This window comes from Notamacropus eugenii, chromosome 5, assembly GCF_028372415.1.
Source record: "Notamacropus eugenii isolate mMacEug1 chromosome 5, mMacEug1.pri_v2, whole genome shotgun sequence".
NCBI lineage: Eukaryota > Metazoa > Chordata > Mammalia > Diprotodontia > Macropodidae > Notamacropus > Notamacropus eugenii.
The window spans coordinates 118,002,559-118,028,379 of record NC_092876.1 but is presented as its reverse complement, the minus strand read 5'-3'; the positions used below and the strand labels follow the sequence as shown (position 1 = coordinate 118,028,379).

General features: G+C 38.1%; 1 protein-coding gene across 14 annotated transcripts in view; it reads right to left on the bottom strand.

Moving 5' to 3' along the window:
- The window catches only part of DLG2 (discs large MAGUK scaffold protein 2), a 1,590,913-nt gene that overhangs the window by 475,170 nt on the left and 1,089,922 nt on the right, over positions 1-25,821 (bottom strand). For all 14 annotated transcript variants that reach the window (XM_072610680.1, XM_072610682.1, XM_072610692.1 and 11 more), the window contains one exon: positions 20,579-20,735. In XM_072610680.1, the coding sequence (XP_072466781.1) occupies positions 20,579-20,735 (157 nt within the window). The remainder of the gene's footprint in view (positions 1-20,578; positions 20,736-25,821) is intronic.

Here is a 25,821-nt window from a genome sequence, read left to right as displayed (position 1 = left end):
TTTGTACTTAGATCTCCCTGAGTCCAAGTGTATCTACTGGGCCATGCAGTTACTTGTGAAATACACAATAGTGGAGGACCATTAACAAGTCTTAGCCACTCCTGAGGATAATGCTATGCTACAGGACAGAATAATAACTGATACTGATAAAGGTGACCCTCATTCATCAAGAAAAGATTAAGCAGTTTTCTAGCATATTCTGAGGAAGAAAAGAGGGAATCATGAATTCCATTTTAATTTCTATCAGAAGAAAATATAGTTATGGAAATTAAAGAAGTACTCTTCATTTATCTTATTAAATTCACTTTTGGTGGCATAAGAGAAACACCAAATGATAATTTATAATATTCATAGTTGCTCACATTCCTAGATTAGTATTAATGTTACATAGCAATTCATTCCTCCTCAAAACCGCTAAAAGATAAATAGTTGAAGATTTAAATTATCTCTGCTTTATAGGTATGCAAACTGAAGCTCAAATACGAAGAGACTTCAGATACCAGTTAATCCAAATCCTTCTTTTTTGTTGGGGACAAAACCAAGGTCAAGGGAGGTCGAGGGATTTGTGAAAGGTCACAGATTGATTGTGATTTGAGTTGATAGAGGAGGTTCCCACACTCAATGTTTCCTCACAATGAGGAAATCACAGATCTGTCTCTTGTAACTGTGTAACCATACTCAAGTTATTGGAACCTCTCATCGTCTCAATTTCCTCATCTGTAAGACGGGGATAAAAGTACCTCAAAAATATATTAAGTGTCCACTGAATGCAGATCATTGTTCTAGGCACTAAGGGAGATGTAAGGTTTCTCTATAATACTGTTCTGGCCCTTATGGAACTTGTACTCAAATGGACAAGACATTAACATGTAGAACCATAACGATCAATTGTTCAGTTATTTCAGTCATGTCCAACTCTTTGTGGGCCCATCTGGGATTGAGATTCATAGTAAAGTGTTAGGAGAAGTCTTCTTGGAAGAGTGGAAAGAGTGCCAAATTTGGAGTTGGAAGACTTGAGTTCAAATTCCATTTCTGTCACTTACCACCTGTTTGACCCAGAACAACAACTTCACCTCTAAGGTCCTCAGTTTCCTGATGTGTAAGATGATGAGGCTAGGTTAGTTAACTACCAAGATCACTTCCAGTTCTAAATCTAAGATCCAAAGTCTAAGGATGAGAATTAAAGAGAAGTACATTATGCACTTCACAGCTCCTTGGGAGGATTCAGGAGATCAGAGACAGGAAAGGGCTCTGTAATCTTATCAACCAGAAAGGGATCATTGTCTCGACAGTAGAAGTACTCAGCCTAGGTTATCTATCAAATTCTGTCCTACTTGTTAAATGTTCATTTAGTGATGACAAGCATCTCATTTATCAGCCCTGATTAGGTTCACTTTAATCTAGGAATTACAGGACTCACAGATTATTTAAAAAAAAAAATGTACACAGGAAATATGAAGAATTTATAAGCTATTAAACCACATTAAGGGTTAACTCTTGGCTCTTCAGGGACCCTGCTCCTTCAAGCAGTTGGACTCATAGACTTACTTGGGGCTACAAGGGTAAATTTCACATGAAATTTGGACTCAAAGGGCTGCACTTGAGGACCTAGAGGGTCACATGTGGCCTCCAGGTCACAGGTTTCCAACCCCTGGCAGAATTTTCTACTTGTGTTTTTTGGGAGCAGTGGTGTTTTTCAGCACTTCAGACATTTCACCCTCTGTAGTGTTCAATTTTTAAAATGAGCCTTTCACAGGAAAGAGAGTAACAAGTGCTGATCCCTGAAATTAACTTAGCTACTCTTTAATGAATGTTAAATATACTGTGTGTACATACATACATACATACATATACACACATATATACATAAGTGTGCATGTATATAATATGTGCATCTGTTTGTCTGTGTTCATATACACACAGAGATCTCTACATGATGTAACAAGAGTTTATCATTTAAAATATATATTACTGCTCTCTTCCTCCATTACTTTTTCTATAGCTTTCAAAAATGGTTTATATTTCTGGAGCCACATTTGGATTGTTGGTCCCATTTTACTAAGTTTTAACAATATCCTGTGAAGCAAAATCCCCACCCCTCTTGTATAATAACATAGAGTTTATTTGTGAACTTAATTTAAATTCTGTGCAGATTGGGCATTCGGAACCCAATAGGAGGAATCCAAGGCAGCCACAGTCTTTGATATTATGGCTATCCTTTGCTGCCATCTTGTGGAATTTTAGAAGATGGATCCTCTTGATGAAATTGGATTTAAATGTTTAATTCACTCGGTCATCCATAGTACTTTAGATGTGGAAGGAATCATTTCCATCAACTGATCCTACTGTCTCACTTTCTAGGTGAGGAAACTAAGGTCAGAGAAGGGAAAACAATCTTCCCAGAGTCATGAACAGAGCTGGGTTTTGAATCCAGATCCACTGACTCATGTCTAGCACAAAGATAGAAAGAATGGGTCACAGAAGAGATGGACTACATACGTTAATTTTAGAGGACAAAACCATGGAATGAACATTTGACAATTAAATAGAGTTTGAGAGATAACCTAGATGGAATAATTCCATTGCTTAGACAAGGAATTGATCATCGTGATCCCTTGCTGGTTGGTAAGGTTACCTAAAGTGTTTTCCCATCTTTGATCTACTAGATCTTCCCAAGAAAATGTGACTTTAAAGGACATCATTAAGATTTGATAGGCATAATACCCATGACTAGACTATGGCTATGGAAGAATATACCTTATTCAAAGGGGCCAAAATAGTTTTTTTTTTTCTTTCTTTAAAAGAGACCTTATTGTATATTAAGGAGATATACCTATGCTGAGGAAGTCCAGGAAGCAAAATGAGAGAGGTGGGACAGAAAGACACACAGACAGGCAAACACACACACATAGCAGAGTGAGTCAGAGAGAGACAGAGACAGAGATAGACACACAGAGAGACAGATAAAGACAGAATCACAGAGACAGAAGGAGAGAGAGAGAGAGAGAGAGAGAGAGAGAGAGAGAGAGAGAGAGAGAGAGAGAGAGAGAGAGAGAGAGAGAGAGAGAGAATTTGAGTAGAAAAAAAAGAGCCTGAGAAACAAAAACGTTACCACTCATCTTTAACATAAATAGATTTGGAAAGAGCAGATTTCAAAGAGTTCGGTGAAAAGACTGGTAGGATCCCATAGTTTGAAATTCTCTAAGGAGATGCCAGTGGGGATTTGGAGGAGAAAGATGAGACGTTCTCAAGAATGAAATTTTGAAGGGTAACAATTCTGATAAGGAGGAAAATCATGTAAGTTGTTTAGATGTGAATGTACAGGGAATTGCCTAGCCATCTTTGATCTTCAACACACAAAGAAGGGGAAATACAAAAGCCTCTAAGAGTGATTTGTTTGTTTGGGTTTTGGCTTCTGTTTCTGTTTTGCTGGTCCAAAACTCTGATTCCCTTGGAGCAGAGAAATCCTAGTAAGGAAACATTCTCTAAAAATGCAGATTGACAATTGTTCTGTAACTTCTTTAAAGAGTTGCAAGGGTGGAAGAAGGTGGGACAGCTAGGTGGTGGACCAGCCCCGGAGTCAGCAGGACCTAAGTTCCTTAAAAAAAAATGTTGCATTGGGCACTGACCATTCATGCTCAGGCTCCCATAACCAGGACACACCAGAAAGCAGCCCTTAATCCAGGCAGGTCTTTCTGACTCTGAGGTCACTTCTTCTTACACTTTCTATTTCTTTCCATAAATACACAGCTGGGAGTGAGTTGCTTCTGGTATAAAGTTAAGGATAAAGAAAATGATTTTTCAAAAAGTATAATGGTGGGAAAAAGGGAGTATAAAAGAAGGGATATGACCATTGCTTGGGGATAATAATAAAATTTATAGCTGACATAAAAATTTGCATATATACAAAAATACACGTAAACATATGTGTATATACATATATAACTTTAAAGTTTATAAAGCCTATTACATATATTATTTGTTATATATATGTTATTGTTACACATATTTACTTGTTACATATATCATTTGCTTGAAGCTAAATTTTAACTCAGATCTTCCTGACCCTAGATCTAGTGTTCTAACCACTGCATAACCTACTGTCCAAAAAAATTAGCCAGCGTTTATAAAATGTTTTAATGTCTTCTAAATACTTTACAAATGTTATCTCCTTTTACCCTCACAACAACCATAGAAGTGCTATTATTATCTTCATTTTACAGATAAGGAAACTGAGGCAGGAAGAGGCTATATTACTTGCCTAGAGTCATGCAGCTAGTAAATATCTGAAGCCAGGTTTAAATTCAGATCTTCCTGATTCTTTACAACCCTGAAACCCTAGTACCATTATTATCCCCATTTAACAGATAAAAAAACTGAGAAAGAAAGAGGTTAAGTGTCTTACTTAGCTATTATGCCTAGCAAATCACTTAATGTCTTTCTGCTTCATCCCTTATCTGTAAGATGAGGATCAAGTGAGATAATAGCTAGGCAAAAGTTGTGCGATGCTTTAATGTTTTTAAAGTGCTTTACAAGTGCTGTCTCATTTTATCTCACAACCTTGGATGTTTGGACAGATAGGAAGATGAAAACTGTTGATGGAGCACAGCAAGGACACCCAAAGATTCCTGCAAAATTCTGGAACGTTAATACTAAAGAGGTGGCTAGATATAAAAAAGCAAATACTGATTACAAAGGGTCTTCATTCAGAACAGGGCCTGCCAGAATAACCTTATTTTTTATTTTTTTGACATAGTCATTAGACTAAGGAGATCAAGGGAGTACTGAAGATACTATTTTCTTCTTCATCTATATGGCATAACCCTTCTATTGAAGTCAAGAAGACCTCAGTTAGAATTCTGCATCACTTACTGGCTGTGTGACCCTGGGTAAGTCACTTAACCCCTCTCAGTCTTAGTTTCCTCATCTATGTAATGGGGATACCAAATAGCATCTACTTCCCAGGGTTGTTGTGAATATAAAATGAAATTTGTAAATAACATAAAAGCTTAGATTTTTAGCAAAGCATCCAGTAAAATCAACTTTGTGCTATTTTTATGGAAAAGGTGGGTAAATATAAGTTAGATTAATCAGGGATTCCTCTGAAGAAAATGGAAAATTTTTTGTAGATTGAAAGCTCAATATGAGTCAACAGTATGATAAGTCAATCCAGAAAAATAATGCAAGTTAAGCCAGCCTTTCACTTCCACTCCATTCTCCAAACAGGCTCTCCAGAGACTATCCTTAGGAGGAGCTAAAAACCAGTTAGCGCATCACTCCCATGCAACCTCATTTTCATCCTGGACATTTTCTACTCTGCCTCTAGTTGCTCCTTCACCCTATAAACTAGATCACCAGATATTACTTCTTAGAGTTGTTAAGCAACTCCCTTTGCTACCCTTTATTCTACCTTTTGCTATGAGAATCAAATCAGCACCAGTATTGCCTCTGGAAAGGGTACATCAGTTGTTTGCCATATTGCTCCATCTTTGTGACTTTGTCCCTGGACATCATTCTTCACTCTTACTTTTGTGTTTGTATCCCCAGAACTTGACACAGTACTTGGCTCATAGTAATAATAAATGTTTACTGTTTAATATTCAATGCTTATTTTATGTTTGATGCCTGATTTATACTTATTTCTAATAAATTTTTCTATTTGTTCATGCATTAACAGATGTGTAGTGTCCAAGAACAAGGCTGTGAGAGTTTCTTTCTACTCTGTCCTGCCCATACCACACTTGGAATGTAGTATTTCAGTCCTATGTGTCCCATTTAAAATCTGGAGGGCATTTAGTACAGGGAAATCAGGATAGTAAATGGTCTTAAGTTCTGTTGACAGAATTGAGCCTGGAATTCATGATGGACTTGGAGTAGGAAGTTGTTCAGTCATTTCAGTCACATCCGACTCTTTATGACCTCATTGGATGTTTTCTTGGCAAAGATGCTGGAGTGGTTTGCTACTTCAACAAGACTTTGAGTTTGAGACATATAATTTCTGGGTAATTAATCATTTTATTAATTATGCTAGTGGATAATTAATAAAATGGCTGAGTGGCACTCTTGAATGCCAAAGACCTCAGGAAAATATTTCTAACAGAGTGATCTAAGTAAAATGGGGCCAGCTCAGCAGGCCACATTGTTCTCACTTGTTTTGTGGTAGTTGATCTTTCCATTTCCATTGCTTTAGTCATGGAGCTGCTGCTGATTGACTGGTTGTGTCTAAGCATGTGACTAGAGCATTTTTGACTTGGGTTTGATCTAACCCTTAAAATAGACAAGTTAGCACTTTTATCCTAGATGACGTCTGAGGATTCTTCAAACTCCCAAATTGCATAATTAGATGAAATATCTATCACTTGTTCTCCACTGATTACTACAAAATACAGCCTGCCCTCCATACTTTTGGGAAATGAGGTTCTCAGTCTTTGTAGTTCTTGTTAAGATATTTTCTCAGAGAATTTCTGTGACCGGCAGCAAAAGTAGATCCAGGCTCTGATTACAAAAGACAGGCAGTGTGTGACCTCCTAAGGCAGCCCGTTTCACATTTAGATTATTTTTGTTAAGAATATTTCCTGATATCAAGCCTAAATCTATATCTCTGCAACTTCCATGCAATTCTCCTAGGGTCGCCTTCTGGGGATAATGAGAACTAATAAAATTTCTTTTACTTAAGATCCAAGCAAAGGCAGGGAGACCAAACTTGTCGTGTACGTTGCAGATGTTGATCAGTTTGGTCAATATTCTCCTCATGGAATAGCCAGGGTAGTGAATGGGATGTTACAAGACTTGGGTTCTAGTCTCAACTCTTCCATTACTTAGTTAAGCAAGTCATGTACCCTCTTTGGAACTCAATTTCTTCATTTATAGAAAAAATTTTCAGACTAGGTGATTTCCATGGTCCATATCAGCTCTAATATTATGATTCTGTTTTTATTGGCAATTATGATATAAGGCCCCAAATAACGCCTTGAGTTTATTTGTTTAAATGGCTACTGCAGGTCTCTGTTTTCCATTTAACTAAAATGTGAAGAGCTAGGCTGGCTGCAGTTATTTGTGTCTCAATAACTTTTGGTGTATTACATTATGACCACCTGAGGGAAATTCTCTGAGCATAATTTGGCAATAACTTTCATACTGTTGAGCTGAAGAGAGACAGTTTATACTCCTTTGGTGGTCTAGCTCATGCAAATAATTGCAATTGTCATTTGAAAGCCCACATGAGAAGGAAGATAGTTGATTTTTACTGGTACAGTAATTTTTTTTAAACAGCCCCTTGTGTCCTTCAATTTATTCTTGAAACTTTCCGTAGCACTGTCTGTCTAGAGATCAGATACTTCAGGACCATAATATTTCCTTGGTCTTTTAAGGATCATTTCAAACCCAGGTCAAAAATGCCCTAGGCACATGCTTGGATAAAATCAATCAACCAACAGCCACCATGAAACAATCAACAGCGAGTGGTAAAACATGACAAAAACAAGCATGGCCCCAAGTTTGTCTATCCAGTATGCTTTGATGGCTAGCTTAAGGGTTGGCACACAGGAACCGTTCAAATAGTATGTACTCATTGATTGATTGAGTACACATCACACATGGACATAAAGGACCTGAGGAGAAGTTCCATGTTAGGTAGTCAGTCCTGTGCCAAATACAAGAGGGGAATGTGTGGTGCAGTGGTGAGAATGCAGGACATGGGAGCTGAGAGTCTGAACCTCCCCTCAGATGCTTTAGCTGTATGACCTTGGGCAAGTGATTGATCCTCTTTTTGCTTCAATTTCTTCATCTGCAAAATGGGGCTAATAATCACAACTACTTTCCAGAGCTCTTGTGAGGATCAAATGTGAAGAGCTTAGCAAATTTTAAAGTGTAAATAGGTGCTATTATAATTATTTTTATAAATAACAGACAATTGAAATGTAGAAAGAGGGTTCACAGACTCTCCATGGTGAATTAAGGAGCAGGTAGAATTGGTTTCATTTTCTATGTAAGGGCATAATATGGAAGGGGATGATGAAATGTTAGGAGAAGTATCACCTCATAAAATAGGCAAAAATCACTCAAGGGGAAAACAAGCCTATAGAAAGCTTGGTCTGAGACCCAACTTAGCCGGGTCAGTCTGAGAACATGGAACCAGAATGTGGTCAAAAAAAGGTGCAAAAGGAAACAAATCTGCCAGTGATAATGATCTCTTTTTCCTCTTCATTTCTAATAGCTTAGTACCTAGGATGCAATATGAGGAAGTTGAAATAACACCAAGGAAAGTAAAGTCAAGGAAAATAGTTGGACTTGACCAACAAAGGAGATTTGCTCTAGACGTGACCCAGTTGTGGAAGTATTTGAGGATGATATTCAACAATTCAAGGACAGAGAATGGAATGGAATACATATATATGTACATGTATGTATAAATATACATACACATGTGTGTATATATGTATATATACAATGTGTATATATGTGAGTGCATGTGTGTGTGTGTATATATGTGTATATATATGTATATATATACATATATATGATCTACAAACATACACACACATATATATCTCATTGCCTTCATTTTCTCTCTTCTCACTCACTTTTAAATACCTTGCAAGCTGGCCTCCTTCCTGGTTTCTGACTCAAATGAGATTTCTGTCTCTAAGGTTATGGATGATTTCTTAGTTGTGCATTTTAGGGCCTTTTCTCAGTCCTAATCCATCTTGACCTCTCTGTAGCATTTGATACTATTGGCCACTCCCTCTTTTTGGATACTCTCTCCGATTTTTTCCAAATGCTGCTCCCTCCTGGTTCTCCTTTTATTTTTGAGACTATTCATTCCAAGTCCCCATTGTTATATCATCGGTCATGTGCTCCTCCCTAATGAGGAATGCCAACCAAGGTTTTGTCTTGGGATTTCTTTTCTTTTTTCTTAGTATCAATGACTAAGTCTAAAAATGACTCAACTCTATTTATCCAGTCCTACTATTTCTCCTAAAATCCATATCCAAATCACCAACTACCTTTTGGCTATCTCCAATGGTCTCTCCCCTAGGTATCTCAGACTCAGCTTGCCCTAAAAAGAACTAAATATCTCCCCTTGCAAAATGCACCCCTCCTCCAAACTTCTCTATTTCTTTTGATAGTGCTACCATCCTTCTAGTTACTCAGGGTAAAACAACCTTGGAGTCACAATTTGTTGCTAAGACATATTAATTCTATCTCCAAAATGCCTCTCTCATTCATCCCTTTCTCTCCCATTTACTACTCCTATTGAGACCCTCATCATTTCTTGTCTAGACTACTAAAACAGCTCACTATTTGGGTTCCAAGCTTGCAGTCTCATTCCTTTGGAATTCTTCCTATACACAATTACCAAAGTGATTTTCTGAAAATGCAGTTCTGATCATGCCACTTTTAGGGTTAAGAACCTTTGGCTACTTTCTCTCTCCACAGAATAAAAGATACAATTTCTCAGCTTTCAACATTTTTACAGTCTGGTTTCAGACTATTTTTCTAGACTTATTGCCCTTGGCTACTCTACATTCCAGAAAAATCAGTCCACTTGTTGTTTCTCAGATTTATCATTCTGTCTCCTTCCTCCATGTTTTTGCAGAGGTTATTTCCCTGTTCCTAGAATCTACCCCTTCCTTACCTCTGCCTCTAAGATCTTTAGCTTTCTTCAAGGATTTTCTTTTTTCATATTCCTCTGAAACTTTTCCTGATGTGCTTTGATAATGCTCTTTCCCTTCTCAATCTTACATCTTCTACCCTGAAAGAGTAAGCTCCTTGAGGGTAGGAGTTGTTTGTAGGATCTTTGTATCCTTAGCGTCTTGCATACAGTTAGTGTTTAACTATTGTCTGATAAATTTGGATTGGAAAATATCACCACATTACTCTAAAAAAAAACTGAGACGCTCTTACCACTATAAAATATTTGTGAGAATAATATAGGCTTTTCCTGGCTTCCCCCACATTCCACTGCTATTAGTTCCTGCCCTTTATAATTATCTTCCATTTATACTGTATATACCTTGTATGTACATAATGGTTTGCATGTTGTTTCCTCGTGTACAATATGAACATGCTTCTAAGACCCACAATGGGAGGCTGAGTCTGGTGGATCTCTTGAGGCTCAAGAGGAGTGAGGGCCAGTAGGCTAAGCTGAACAGGTATCCACAATAAGTATAGCATTAATGTGATAAGCCCTCAGGAGTGGAGGGCCACCAAGTTGCCCAAGGATGGGAAAAGTGGCCCATGTCAGAAATGGAATAGGTCAAAGCTTTCATGGCAATCAGGATGGGACTGAGCCATGAGAAAGACTTCCAACCTGCCTGAGACAAGGAGATCTAGTCTTAAAAAAAAAAAAAAAAAAGCTCCCTATGGGAAAGAAACATTTTTCCCCTTTCTTTGTATCCCCAGGAGATAGCGCAATACCTAGTACATAGTAGTAGGCACTTAATAAACTCTTGCTGATTGACTGAATGACATAGGTACATATATCATAGTTATTCGTGTTTAAAATATGAAAAGAGAAGAGTTAGGTTTTTACAGACTATTATCTTGGTGTATAGACCATATTTTTGCAGTCTGAATGAGAGCTATAGAAAAAATAAAATCTTACTATGTTTATGGTCTTTCGAATATAAGAATATTTGATTCAGCAGAGTAAAATAGAGCCTTAAAAGCTCTTTCTTCAACAAGGTGTTTTCCATCTGTATGTTAAAGAATATGTAAGATTTATTCATACATATATGACAGGGATACGTCTTTGGTGTTCCATTGCATCAAGAGCATGTATAATGTACAAAGGGGAGGTATTTGCCCATCCAAAGTTTTAATTTTTGGTACAAATAACACCTTGAATAAAGTCCAAATGCACGAATTCTTTGGAGTTGGACATGTTCCTTAAATATATCTTTTTTTTTTTTCTGATGACACTGCTATTTAAATCAAATCCTATAACATTACAGGGCTTTCCCAATGAAAATAGTATTCACTTCAGAGCAGATTAGTAAACCGCCCAGAAAAAACCAAAGAGAATGAATAAATTTCCTTAGATTATGTCATACAATTAAATGTAGAGTCCATCGAGTAAATTCATTGGTACACACACACATATGTGTATATATGTGTATATATATATATATATATATATATATATATATATATATATATATATATATATATATATGTATGCATATATAGAGAGAGAGAGAGAAAGAGGGAGAGACAGAGAGAATAAGAATGAATTTAAGGGCAGCTACATGGTACAATGGATGGAGCTCTGGTTTTGGAATCAGGAAGACTCATGTTCATGAGTTCAACTCCAGCCTCAGACATTTACATGCTGTGTGACCCTAGGCAAGACATTTAACCCTGCTAGTTCCTTATCTCTAAAATGAGGTAGGAAAGGAAATGGTAAATCACTCTAGTACCCTTGTCAGGAAAATTGCAAATGGGGTCACAAAGAGTGAGATTACTGAAACAACCGAACAACATTATATATGCGTGTATGTATCCCTCTACCTATCTTTATATAGGCTCTGCAAAGGGACTATGAGATAGGCTCAAGTCTTGATTGCACATTAGGAACTATGTACAATTTTCTAAAATCCTAAGTGGTTCCCTGACATTGAAATTCATTTTTTTTTAACATCAACATTTTTCTACTGATGATATATGACTTTGAATGTTAGAACACTTTGGTTCTCAAAGGATCAAAATTTCAAGAGGCCTAAGGGAAAATTAAAATCCACATGGTAGGAGCAAGAAAGCTGCAGTCCATTCCCATCAATGACACGTGCAGGAGAAGGTTTTATAGAAGCTGTCATCAAGCATGTGTGCATGAGCAAATGGTAACAGATGGGCCGCCCACATGTTGCACAGGTACGTAGGAAATATTAGGGCCAAGAAGGAAGCCTCTAGTGTGTGAGGCAGAGAGATCTTCCCTGGAGGTTTTACTGACAAAGACATACATTTTCGGAAATGGATAATAGAGAAATTTGTTTTTCTTCACTGTATATACTTGTTACATAGATTTTGTCTTTCTTTTAAATGGGATGGTAGAAAGGAGGGAAAAGAAATGTATGCTAATAGAAAAATAAAATAAATTAAAAGATAAAAAAGAACCACACAGAATTAAAAGACATGGGTGGGTTGCAATCTGTGCTGATGGAAGGAGTACCAACAGTGGATGATCAATGAATCAACATACATGTATTAAGTGTTCCCTAAGTACAAGGCAGTATGGAAAGTGTTGGGGGATACAGAGAAAATGAATGGAGCGATCCTTACTTGTAAGAAGCTTACATTCTAACAGAGGAGACAATTAGCATGTGTATGTGTGTGTGTATATGTATGTACACATATATACACATACACTCACATATATAATATATATGTATAGGCATATACATATATACACACACATCTATATCTATGTAATCTATCTATCTATCTATCTATCTATCTATCTATCTATCTATCTATCTATCTATCTATCCATACTATACTACACTATAGAGAATTAATACAAGGTACTTTGGGGAGGGAGGACACTAGTAGATGAAGGATTCAGGGAAGAATTTCGATAGGAAGCAGTCCATGGATTCATTGATGTATACCAGAGTCAAAATATTTAGAACATAGAACCCTTTAGGGGACAGGTCTTAGTTGGAATTTTCAGATAAAGAGCATAAAAATGAGTTCAAATGTAGTGATGACATCATGATCTGGTTCTCCTGATGCTGTTACTGCCTGAATCTCTCTGTCCTCTTGCTTCTGTAGACCTTTACAAACAAGATAAACAGCCCGTCAATGGCTCCTTCCCCCAAGGGACACAGACAAGGATGAGATGATCACAGAACATCCTCTTAAACTTAGAAGACATCACTGAGAGCCCCAGAGAGCTCTTCTAACACCAAGGTCATAGTGACTGTCTTGGGATGCTATTTCAGAGACCTCTTCCAGCTCCTACAAGTGCATCTGTGCTTACTTAACGCAATGTTTGGCTTATGCCAGACACAAATACTATTTTCTCCCATCGTATGCTGGCACTAGCCAAGTTTTCTGACACCAGTGGCCTTTTGCCACTAAAGACTTCTTTTAAACATGCTGTAGTTTAGTTAGATGATGCAATGGATAGAGCAGTGGATTAGAATCAGGATGACCCAAGTTCAAATCCAGACTCAGTATGTGACCCTAGGCATTTAACCTCTTTTTGCCTTAGTTTCCTCATCTGTAAAGCAGGGGGTTATTGGGGTTATTGTGAGTCTTAAATGAGAAAATATATGGAAAGCACTTTGCAAACTTTAAAGCACCATACAGCTAGCTATTATTATAGCTCTTAATAATGTGTTCTCTCATCAGAGTCTAATAGAGTCTAAAACTTAAATCTTAGAAATAGATTTCTAATGATGGGATTTTAAGTATTATAGGATTTGAAACCGGAAGGGACCAGTTAGTAAAAAAAAAATTTTTTTTTTTTTTACAAATAAGAAAAAGGAATCCCATAGAGGTTAAGTGAATTGCAGAAGGTCACAGAACTATTAAGTATCAGAGCCGAAATCAGAGCCTGGTCCTCTTTCATTTTTATACTGGTTGTAGTGGTGAAGAGGCAACAAAAGGTTACTGTCTTAGTTGCTAAGGGACCTGGGTTCAAATCCTGCCTCTGATACTTATTATCCATGCAACTTTGGGTAAGTCTTAGTTCACTCGGTAAAATAAGAGTGGAGGAAGGGGTTTAGCAAATAGCTTCTTCAAGGTCCCTTCCAGCTTAAAATCTGAATTTTCTGACCTTTGGCTGTCTACTTTGTCACAGAGGGGAAGGGGAAGAAACATAATATCAAGTCTTACTGTTGGTGTCCTTGTAGAAATAATGAAAAAAGAGGCTTTATGGTTTGTAAAGGGAGGGAGGACAAGTGTTACAATCTCTATTTTACATTAAAAGTAGAGAGGTAAAGGTGGGGGACAATGTATGTGGTACACTGCGAATGTGGTTAAATTTCCTGAAGCATTAATTTTCCTGAATTTCCCTCTTCTCCCTCCTTAAATTTTTGTTGTTGCTGTGGACAATGGCTTTCTATTATTAAGATATCAGCTTGTTGTTGGGTTTGTCCTTCATTCTTGAAGAGGACCATGATATCAAGATGATGACGTGACTTGTGGTAACTTTTATTTGAGTGAGGGAGGGCTGTGCAAGGTCACCAACCTCACTTTCTTCTCCTGAGCCATCTGGGTCCAGTGGCCTGATATTCCTCAGGATGACAGGAGATGGCCCAGGATGCAATGGGAGACCCTGGCCCTTTCAGGCTAAGGTCTTATCACAATCTCACTTTGAGTGAGATACACTCATTCAGTGAATAGGCTTCTTTAAGTTACTCAGGGGACAAAGGCAGTGGATAAACAAGGAGGAATCAGATTGTTGTGGTCGGTCCACAGACTTGTTTTGAAGAGTTACCTACTCTACCAACTATGGCTCTGGTATACATCAATGAATCTTAACAAACTGGGACACTGAGAGTGATTTAATGGGAAATACTATTGTTTTTCAGTTGTTTCAGTCCTGTCCAACACTTCATGATCCCATCTGGGGCTTTCTTTGCAGAGATTCTAGAGTGGTTTGCCATTTCCTTACCCAGTTCATTTTACAAATGAGGTAACTGAGGCAGATAGGGTGAGGTGATTTGCCTGGGTCACACAGCTAGTAAGTGTCTGAGGTCAGATTTGAACTCAAGAAGATGAGTCTTTCTGACTTTAGGCCTGGCACTCTATCCACTGTACCACCTAGTTGCCCAATGAGAAAAGTAGGTGATGTAAAAACAAAAGATACCAATATAATTTCTTCAAGAAATATAAAGCATAAAGTAATCTTAGAGTCCTAGCCGCAGGCAGTAGTAGGCATTCTCACTTTTCCTAAATTCCTTAGGTAAATTAAATTGAAATTAGCATTGTTTATCCAGGTACCAGTTGTTCCCAATTAATAAAATAGCTGCTCCATTACTCTTCTGGTAAAATATCTGTATCTCTACAAATTTCTCTTGGGAAACAGTTCATCAAATATTTATAGGTACATCTGCAAAGGTACAATGGGAACCTCGAGATTAGAGGAGTGGCATCATCTCTCTCAAATTCCTAAAAAATGAAGAAAGCAAGTTGCTTGGGGAAGCACCAAGAAAAAGAACATTTCCCAACTGACCTGGTGTTACTCTGTCCTTGAGTCTCTCGTCAGCTAACCTAGGACCAAATAATAATGGGTCGAAAAGAAGCCTAGCTGTTTCTCTCTGCTATTAGCCACCACACAGAATAAATGCATGAGGAAGAAAGTGCTTTGATCAATAGGTCTGCCCAATGAACAGAGAGAATTGTGCTTTCTGCCTACCTTCTAAAAGCATGTTCCCTGATCCAGGAGACCTTGACTCTGAATCTCTGGGACAGAAAAAGTGAAAGAGAAGTTACAAAGGAAACTGTTAGCAAGGAGAAGTACTCGGGGTGTAGGTAGGCTCCTTCCCCTCTAGGAATGCATGCACAATTCTGAAGCAGGAGTCATATCAGTCATGATTTCAGGAACCATGGCTCTAATGTGGCTGCAGAATGCACCGTGTCTAGTCCAGCTATGAACAGCAGGTGGCATACGCTACCCTAAAGATACCATCCAGGGACAAATTTTTCTTCCCTTTTTATCTTCTTATAGAAAAACAGAAAGATAATAAAAATGATAATAAAACATAGCTGGCATTTAGACAGCACATTAAGGTTTGCCGAGATCTTTACAGGTATTGTCTCATTTGATCCTTACAACAACTCTGTGAGGAAGGTCTTGTTATCAGCCTCATTGTATAGATGAGGAAACTGAGGCTGGGAGAGGTGAGGAGACTGCCCAGCATCACACTGTTAGAAAGCAAAGGAAGAAGATAGTAAGAAGAGTAGACTGTTCTATTTACGCTTGTTGCTCAGTCATTTTCAGTTGTGTCCATTTGGGATTTTCTTGGCAGAGATACTGGAGTGGTCTGGCATTTTCTTCTCCAGCTCATTTTACAGATGAGGAAACTGAGGCAAACAAGGTTAAGTGATTTGCCCAGGGTCACATAGCTAGTAAGTGTCTGAGGCCGGATTTGAACTCAGAAGGGCAAGTCCCTTGACTCCAGGCCAAGAATAAAACTGATGAGTTTGACCCTGATGTCAATCTCTCCTGATTTTTCCAGGAATTTGCCTGGCATGCAGTAGACATGTAACAAATTCTGCTTGATTGATTAATTATATTTACTCCCCACTTTTATATTCAGTCTCTCCTATTCAAGTTCTTATACTTAAAAATTCCTTTATTTGGTGTTGTTACTTCCCTCAGGCCTATATTTTTCTTCCCTAGGCAGTCAGAGAGCACAGTGGACAGAGTGTGGAACCTAGAGGCAGGAAGTACCAAGTTCAAATCTGACCTCAAACACTTGTCAGTTGTGTGACCCTGGGCAATTTAGTCAAGTTTATTAACTTAGCCTATCTTAGTCTTACTTAGTTTCTTCATCTATAAAATAGGGAAAATAATAACACTGAGAAAGAAAAAGAAAGGGAGAAAGGGAAAAAAGGGAAGGGCAGGATAAAGGATGGAGGGAAGAAGGAAGGGAGGAAAGACAAAAGGGGGGAGAAGGGAAGGAAGGCAGAGAAAGAGGAATGAAGAAAAGAAGGGAAAGGGAAAAGGAATTAAAGAAGGGAGGAAGGGAACCTATATGGCTTTCTAAGAATGCTTATGTGTATTTGAACTAAGCATAGAATCCCAGACTAGTACAAGACCTCAAAGATCATTTAGTACAGTCCAGTGAGCAATTCTACAGTCCCCTTTATCTTACTTCTTAGAGGTTATATTCTAGCTTCTGCTCAAAATCTTCATGATCTAATGAGGCAGTCTGTTGTCATACAACTCCGGTCATTAGAAAGTTCTTCTCTACACTGACTAAAAATCTACTTCTTATTTGCTTTTGCCCATTAGCACTAGTTCTACCCTCTGGACCCATGTACTTTGGGAAATGAAAAAAATAATCATATGGATGGATTCCGAGAATGTGTGTGTGTGTGTGTGTGTGTGCGTGTGTGTGTGTACATGTATGTGTGTGAATTAAACAAAAAACTGATGAGGGAAGTCCCACAATCCTCTAGATTTTTCCCTGATATTAGTATGAATTATCTTATACAACAGAAGTTTAACTTCACGTTCTTTCTTAAGGTCTCCAACATGCCAGGGTGGTTACAGAATTTAGAAGAGGTCTTTCTTACCATGCGATGGGGAAAAGGAAGATATCAGATTCTGGAGCCAGTTTAAACCAGAGATCTGACAGCTAAATTTATAGCCAGCATTTATTTACATCTCAGAAATTGGCTTGATTTATTTTTCTTTTTATTGTCTGCCAGGAGTGGGGAACCTGTAGCCTCGAGGCCACATGTGGCCCTCTAGGTCCTCAAGTGCAGTCCTTTGACTGAATCCAAATTTCACCCTGGGAAAGTCCTTTCACCTCTCTGCACCTTAGTTTCCTATAAAATGAGACTTAATGGCTTCCAGGTTTCCTTCTACCTCTAAATCTCTTATTCTCTGAACCCATGATTCAAATCCAATGTTCTTTCCACAATTCCATCTGCTGGTTCATTCAGTGGCCAGGCCTGGTGACTCATGTTCAGGGAGGGTTGTGGTCTGTTAACACTTTTTCATGTCTTTTGGTTTTCAAGTTCCTGTTGCCTAGCTCAGAAACACCTTCTCTTTTCATCACGTAGAGTTCTCAGTAATGTCCATGGGAATGAGTTCCATGGATTACAAACAGTCTAGGGCTACTATTATGAAGGATGACATATCATGAGGCTTTTACATGACTCTAGTTTCAGGAGTCAGGATATTTCATTTCCCTTCAGACCAAGATCAATACTGAGAGTGGAGATGTATGGGCATTTGAAGATGATGGTTTGTCAGGCAGAAAGGATCAATATTTGGGGTTTCTACCAATTGATGAATTATTATTTTTTCCCTTTCTGGGAATATTGAATACTGATTTCATTTTGTTACCCTGCAATATGCCACAGGACACCTCAATCCCTCTGTCTGATTGTATGATTTTGGGAAGCATTAAGGAAATTAAATGGTGAGAGCTGAAAGTCCAGCTCTGCCAAATCACAGAAACTAGATTTGGAAGAGACATTAGAGATCATTTAGTCCAACAGACTCATTTTACACATGAGGAAACTGAGTCTCAGAGAAGTTAAATGACTCCCAGGAAGACATAACTGATAACTCATAGAGGCAGGTCCTGTGATGCCACATTCAGTGCTCTCTACCCAGAGGCAAGCCTGAGGCCTGTGTCCAAGAAAGTGTTTGTGCTTCAAAACAACCTGTGATTGGAAAGGGTGGTTTTGGGGCAATTCCTCTATGAATTTGTTTTGTGAAGAGAATGTATGCTGCGTTTTAGGTAATGGGGACCCTGTTTCAACCTTTTTTAAAAAAAATATCCTTGTTTTTCCCTCTGCCCAAAAAGAAGTTGCACAGTCAATTGTTACTTAAAAATGTGAGCAGATCATCCACAAGCCTGCCGTGCAATCCAAGAGACTCCCTGATTGGCCAGCAATAGAGCCTAGAATTGTAAAAAGGACCAATAACTTTGATTCAGATTGCAACCGACAGCCAATCCTTAATCAGCAAAACATATTCTAGGGAGAAGACACCATTTCTTTTCTAGAGTCCTAAGGAAGTCACAGACAAAAATATCAGATGCTTGGTCTGAAGAGTTTCTTTGCCCAAGCTAAGCCTGAAGAACTTTCCTGAAAAATTAGGTTAGAAAATCTAATTATCATCCACTCTGGGACTGGACATTATTTTTTATTTTTTGTCTCATCTAGTGATTTTATTATCATAGATATCTCAGTAGTAAAGAAATTCCTTCTACCAATATGGATCAGAACTATTGTAATCTTAGATGTTACCTGGGATGCTGAGGAGCCAAGTGATGTGCCCAGAGTCACTTAACTATTATGTGCTGGGGGTAAGACTTAAGCCCAGATCATCCTAACACCAAAGTCACATCTCTCCTTACTAAACTATGAAGCTTCTTTTATATACATTACAAATCACCTTATTCTGTTGATTCATTTCTGAATTTGAATATTCTCCTTGGCATTATTAATAAATCCTAAAAAACTTACTCTTATCCAAAGTGTGTGTAATTGAAACACAATATCTAGAGTTGAAAAACTCTTTAGGTATCATCTAGTCTACCTCTCCCCACCAAAATGGGTAAAGAAACTGAGGCTCATATAAGGGGAGGGATTCTACTCAAGGTCAAGCAGGTAAATAGCAGAGCAGAGATTTAAATGCATGCCAATGCCTCCAGACCCAATACCCCATTCTCTCTTTAGACAAAGGTAAGAAGGGGAAAAGGGAGTGAATGCCAGGCTTGGATATTCAGTTATGGTGGCAGAATCATAGGATTATAGATTTAGACCTGGAAGGGACCTCAGAGGTCATTGAATCTAACCTATTAATTTTTCAGATAGAGAAACTAAGGCTTCCAAAAGGGAAAGGATTAATTCAAGATCAAGCAGGTGGTACAAAGCAGAACAGAAACCTAAATGCTTGCATTTTAATAGATTTAGAGCTTCAGGGGACCTCAGAGGTCATCTACTCTAATTTATTCATTTACCAGGTGAGGAAATGCAGGTTCTTTTGCTAATTAAAGCCTTGACTGCTACTACTCCCCTCAGCCTACTCAGCCCTCTAATTAGAGGACACAACTAAACTCCTCTGAATGCCTACCTTTTACTTAGGACAAAACTGGACTTTTCAGCTCACTCCATTCTGCCTTTGCTGTTCAGCCTGGTTTCAATTTCATTGAATAAAATGTAGCTGCACTGGGTACCCCCTGGACCAGCCCCACGCTTTATTTTCCTGCCTCCTTTTGTGTGTTTTCTCCCTTCATTAGATTATAAGCTCCTTGAGGGAAGGGACTGCCTTTCTTTTTATTAATTGTATCACCAGTGCTTAGCACAGGGTTTGGAGCATTGTAGGTGCTTAATAAATGTTCATTGGAATACACTGGATTGGAAGTGATTTGCCCAAGGCAATATAGGTGATAAATAACTTAAACACATGTCTTTAATACTTTTTCAGTACTAATATACTGGATCACTACATACTATATACATCAGGAGAAAATGGGGTAGGAGTACTTAGGGACTGAGTGCAGCAGATCTTGGAACTAAGGAAACAAGGAGACTCTTGGCACAGAGGAGGACTGGAGGGTTCAATACTTTTCAACATAATTTTCAGTAATTAATGAAAGAATGAAAATCAGTAGTTCTGTTCCCCAAAGCAAAAATTATTCTACTCCAGTCCAGGAAAAGATGAAAACCCTGGGAAGCTGAGATCAGCAAGCACTAGAAGTCTAGTTCATCTCCTTCACAACCTGATCACCATTTATGCTATGTTGCACACCAGGGACCCAAGTAATTCCATCATCTCTGGCTGTATAATTAAAAAGCTTTCACAGGCAATTGAAAGCCACTTTCCCCACGGATGGTGTTAGGCCCAGAAGGAAAAACAAAAGATACAAAAGCAAATACTCACAGAAAGGATCTGGTCTCCTCTCTGGAGCTCCCCACTCAGGTCTGCTGGTCCTCCAGCTAGAATAAAGGATACGAAGATACCTTCTCCATCTTCTCCGCCCACAATGTTAAAGCCCAGTCCTGTGGAGCCTTTGTGCAGGACAACTTTCCGAGGCTCACTGTGGAGACAAATGACATTATTTAGACCCATGATTGCCTAAGAAGCCATATTGGTTGTCTTTTGTTTTTAGACATACTGGTGTACTTTTACCTATTACTAGCTAGGTAGTTAGATATACACAAATTTAAACATATATCTATACGTAGATATTAGTACCTCTATGTATGTATACATATAGAAAGCAAGCCAGCATATCCAGTCTTAATCTCTCTCTTGAACTGCAGTCCTGCATTAATAACTGAATGTCAGACATTTCAAAATGCCTGTCTCATAGGCATCTCAAATTCAACTTGTACAAAACTCAACTCATTATCTCTCCTCCTAAACCATATATGTGACCTTGAGGCCACAGGTTCCCCATTCCTCATCTAAATTCTTGCTATTTCCCAACTTCTCCATTACTGTCAAGAGCACCACCCTCTTCCCAGCTATCCAACCCTGAAACACTGTTTTCAACCTCTACTCATTCACACTACTCCCCCCAACCCCTACCCTGACATATCTAATCTGCTGTTAAATCTTGTTGTTTCTACCTTTACAACATCTCTTGTATACACTGCCTTCTCTTCATCCACATTGCCACCATCCCAGCAGAGGCCCTTATCACTTCTTGTCTAAAGTACTACAACACTCAACTGTTTGGTTTCCCTCCTTCAAACCTTATCGCATTGATCATCTAAGTCTTACAATTTCCCCATCCCGGTGTTTCGTACAGGGCCTGGCACATATTAAGGGTTTTCAGACAGACAAGAAAGATTACTGATCTATGAGTCAGAAAGCCTGGGTTCTTACTGCCACATGTAGCCAGTATGACTTATGAAATTGGTGGTATAAAAATTATGATCCCTATTTTATAGAGAAGAAAATTGATAGTAAGAGAGGTAAAGTGGAGGGACTTGCCTATTGTCACATGGTTATTGAATGTTGAAGTTGGAATTTGGAGCCAGGTGCTTTGAGTCCTAAGACTAGTTCTTTCAACTATATTATACAAATGTAAAGAAAAATTAAATGTATTTTCTTTAAAGTCAGAAGATGAACTTAATATAAGGTTTAATAAAAGCCTTATGGAAAGGGCAAAGTATTATTTCCAGGATCAGCTGTCATATTTTTTCTTTCTTTTTTTCTTTTAAGCCTTGATCTCTCCCTTTACTCAACTTAATTTAGTATCATACAACTTAGCATTTAGCCGTATTCTGCCTGTCTGTAAATGGTTTCATGTCTGTAAATTGTGTATTTCCAACCATAACATATATTTTTTGAATGCTGGGACTATGCCATTTACTTCTTTTTTGTCATTCATATTACCAATAATAGAGCACACAATGATAGACAGAATAGGAATTCAATAAGTATTTGTTGATGACTAATATGGAAATACATTTTGCATGACTGTGCATGTATAACCTATATTACATTGCTTGCCTTCTCAACGAAGCAGGAGGGGAGGCAAGACAAAATTTGGAACTCAAAATTTAAAAAAAAATGTTAAAAATTGTTTTTACATATAATTGGAATAAAATAAAATAATAAACACATTTAAAATATTTATTGGAAAATATGGTTTGTCAGCTATTAAGAATTCAAACAGTTTAATTTTTCTTTGATGAATCAAAATTTCATGAGCTTATAGAGCTTAAATCTCATCAGTGTGAACAAGATTTATCACAAATTTATTACAGTAGCTTGGAATTCATCTAGCCTAATACCCTAATTTTATGAATAAGAAAATTAAAGTCCAGAGAAGGGAAATTACTTATCCAGGGTCATACTAGAATTCACCTTTTCTGATCCCCCTGCAGGAGTTCTTTCCTTTAACCAAACTGAAGTCTCTGGTACTGGAAGGCATTTTATTGCGGTGGAAATATTAGACTTAGGAGATCTGGGTTATGTACCTGGCTTTAACATTCACTAGCAAAGTGATCTTAAACAAATTACTTTTCCTCCCTGAGTTGATTATTTTTTATCTATAAAATGGACACATTGTGATTTCGGCCCCTTAAATATCAAGTAATCCAACTTCTCCATTTTACACTATAGGATACTGAGACCTGGAAAGGAAAAGTGATTTTCTCAGTTATACAGGTAATAAGTAACAGCTGGGACTCAAACCGCCATAATCTGACTGGAAAGCCCCATCAAATTAAAAAAAAAAAGCCAATCTTTTCATTAAACACAGACAAATCTAATAATAATTTCTTATGATCTTTTTTGACCTTCCTGCTAAATTTGACACTGATGACCAAATTCTCCTGGAAACTTGTCTGATTTTTTGTGATCCTACTGTCTCCTGATTCTCCTCCTACCTCTCTGACAGCTTTTTTGCAGTCTCCTTTTCTGATTTAGTATCTATATCATGCCCTTAGATTTTGGATGTGCCCAAAGGCAGCTAGGTAGTACAGTAGATAGAGTGCTGGCCCTGGAGTCAGGACGTCTCATCTTCCTGACTTCAAATCTGCCCTCAGACACTTAGTAGCCATGTGACCCTAGGCAAGTCACTTAACCTTGTTTGCCTTGGTTTCTTCATCTGTAAAATAATCTAGAAAGGAAATGGCAAACCATTCAAGAAACCCTACCTGGGGTTAGAGAGTATAAGACACAACAAAAAACGACTCAACAACATGTCCTTTCTATGGTCTATCTTACTGGCCTCATTAGATCTCAAGGGTTCATTATTACTCTATCTAGGCAACTCATAGATCAGCTCTAGTATTACCTAAATTCCAGTCCCACACTAGCAACTTCCTATTGGACATTTAAAAATGGATGTCCCGTAAGTATCTCAAACTCAATATGTTCAAAACACACTTCACTACTTCCTTTCCTGCCCCACCTCCCACCTCCCAAAGTTTTCTACTCTATAGAACGTGAGTTTTTCTATTGAGGACATTGTTATCCTCTCAGACTTCCTGGTTTAGAACCTTGGCATTATCCCTATTTTTTCTCATCCCATATGTCTAAATCAATTGACAAATATTTTAATTTCTAACTCAACATCTCTTACATCCAACCCCTTCCTTTTACTCACACAGTGGCCACTTTGGTTAAGGCCCTCATCTCCTCTTCTGTAACGGCCTCCTAGTTGGTCCCATGGCTTAAATCTGTCCCTCTCAAATCCCAAAACCATATAGAGCTACCAACAATTGAACCTCCACTTTTTTTCAATTAACAGGTATTTAGTTTTTCTTGTTTCTATCCCCCACCTCTTCCTCCCCACCCCAACTGAACGAGAAATACCCCCAACAAACTAGAAGAAAACCCTTTAACAAATATTCACAGCAAAACAAAACAAAACAAACCAACTCAACAAATTTCCTCTTTGGCTATGTCCAAAAACCCTGACGCATTCTGCATATTGAAACCATCACTTCTCTGTTAGGCTAGGAGGAATGTTCTTCATCATTTGTGTCCTGGAATCATGGCTGACCAGATAAAGTGATTTTCCAAAAGCCCAGATCTCACTATATCATATCCCTAACTTAATGAGCTCTGCTAGGTCCCCTTTGCTTCTAGGATCAAACAAAACTCTTCTTTTTGTCTTTTAAATCCCTCTACAGCCTGGCCCTAAGCTATTTTTCCAGCTTTCAATTTCTGAATTTATACCTCATTCTCCATCTCATAATCTACAGTCCAACAAAATTGAACTTTTCGCTTTCTCATACAGGACATTGCATCTTCAGTCTCTGCTTTGGTGCTGGCTGGCTCTAATACCTGGAACACACTCCTCATCTTCTGTCAGAGGATCTGTAATTTCCCTCAAGAAAGCAGATCAAGTATCACTTACCTATATCCTTTCCTGACCCTAAAAGCATCTGCTGCTCCCCCTTCCAAACTACCTTCTAATTTTACTCCTTATTTGTTTTGTATTCCATATGTATCTATGCTGAACATATTTATATATGTTGCCCTCACTTTGTTGGTATGATCAGAACTTAATATTACCATGTGGCATAAAAATTATTTTGAGTTTTTTTTTTTGTGTGGCTATTATTGGCAACTGGGTGGCACAGGAGGTAAGAGTGCTGGGCCTGGAGTCAGGAAGACTGGATCCTTGATCCAGTCTCAGATACGTTACTAGTTGTGTGGTCCTGGACAAGTCACTTCACCTTTAGCTACCTCAGTTTCCTGTTCTGTAAAATGGAGATAATATTGTATAGCACTGATCATCTAGGGAGGTTGTGAGGATCTCAAATGGGGTAAAATTTGTGAAGAACTTTGTAAACCTTAAATCTTTATGTAAATGCTATATTATTATGGCTTTTTTTGAATAAAGTTTATATTATACTGTTCAAAATATAATAACTTTAAAATTAATTTTTTTTGAGATTTCTGTAGGGGGAATATATACATATATAATATAATATAACATAGTATAATAGAATGTAATATAGCATAATATAATGTGATATATAATATAATGTAATATGATATAATGTAATATAATTACTATCATTGTGTAGCATAGCATATAATATAGACCAGTTTTTCATCTGCTTATACTTTTTAACCATGACTTTCTCTGAGATTTAACACAACAATGTCTATCATTCTTGTGAAACCTGTCCCAATCATTTTCAGCTTTTCAATTTTCCCCTTAAATGTGACTCTCAATGTGAATCATTAGAAAACCTTCAGTAGCTCGGGCGTTGGAGTGGTGCCCACATTATTTGCTTGCGGATGTCATCCGGCAGCAACAGCAGCAGCAGCAGCAGCCCCCATGCTGGTGATCTGTGTTCTCTGGGGATGTTGTGGGCGGGCAGCATTGATTGGAGGGGTTGTAATACAGGGCTGTTGTGGTCTGTTGTTTTCCCCTTGGACCATATGGGCAAAAGGCTCAGGACCAGAAAGGAATGTAATTAATTATGTATGCCTTTTCTCTCAGCAGACTGTGTTGGCACTGAGGTTTGAGCATCTGGGACCTCAACAGCTGATTCCGGTTAGTGTCAACAGGTCCTTACTGGGAACACTCTGCTCCAACTGGTTAGCTCTGGGGAATTGAGCCTCCATTGAACAGCCCTAAGGGGGTACATTTTATCTACAGGCCAAGGCAGGGAAGATGGAAGAACTTGGACCAAAAAGTAGTATGT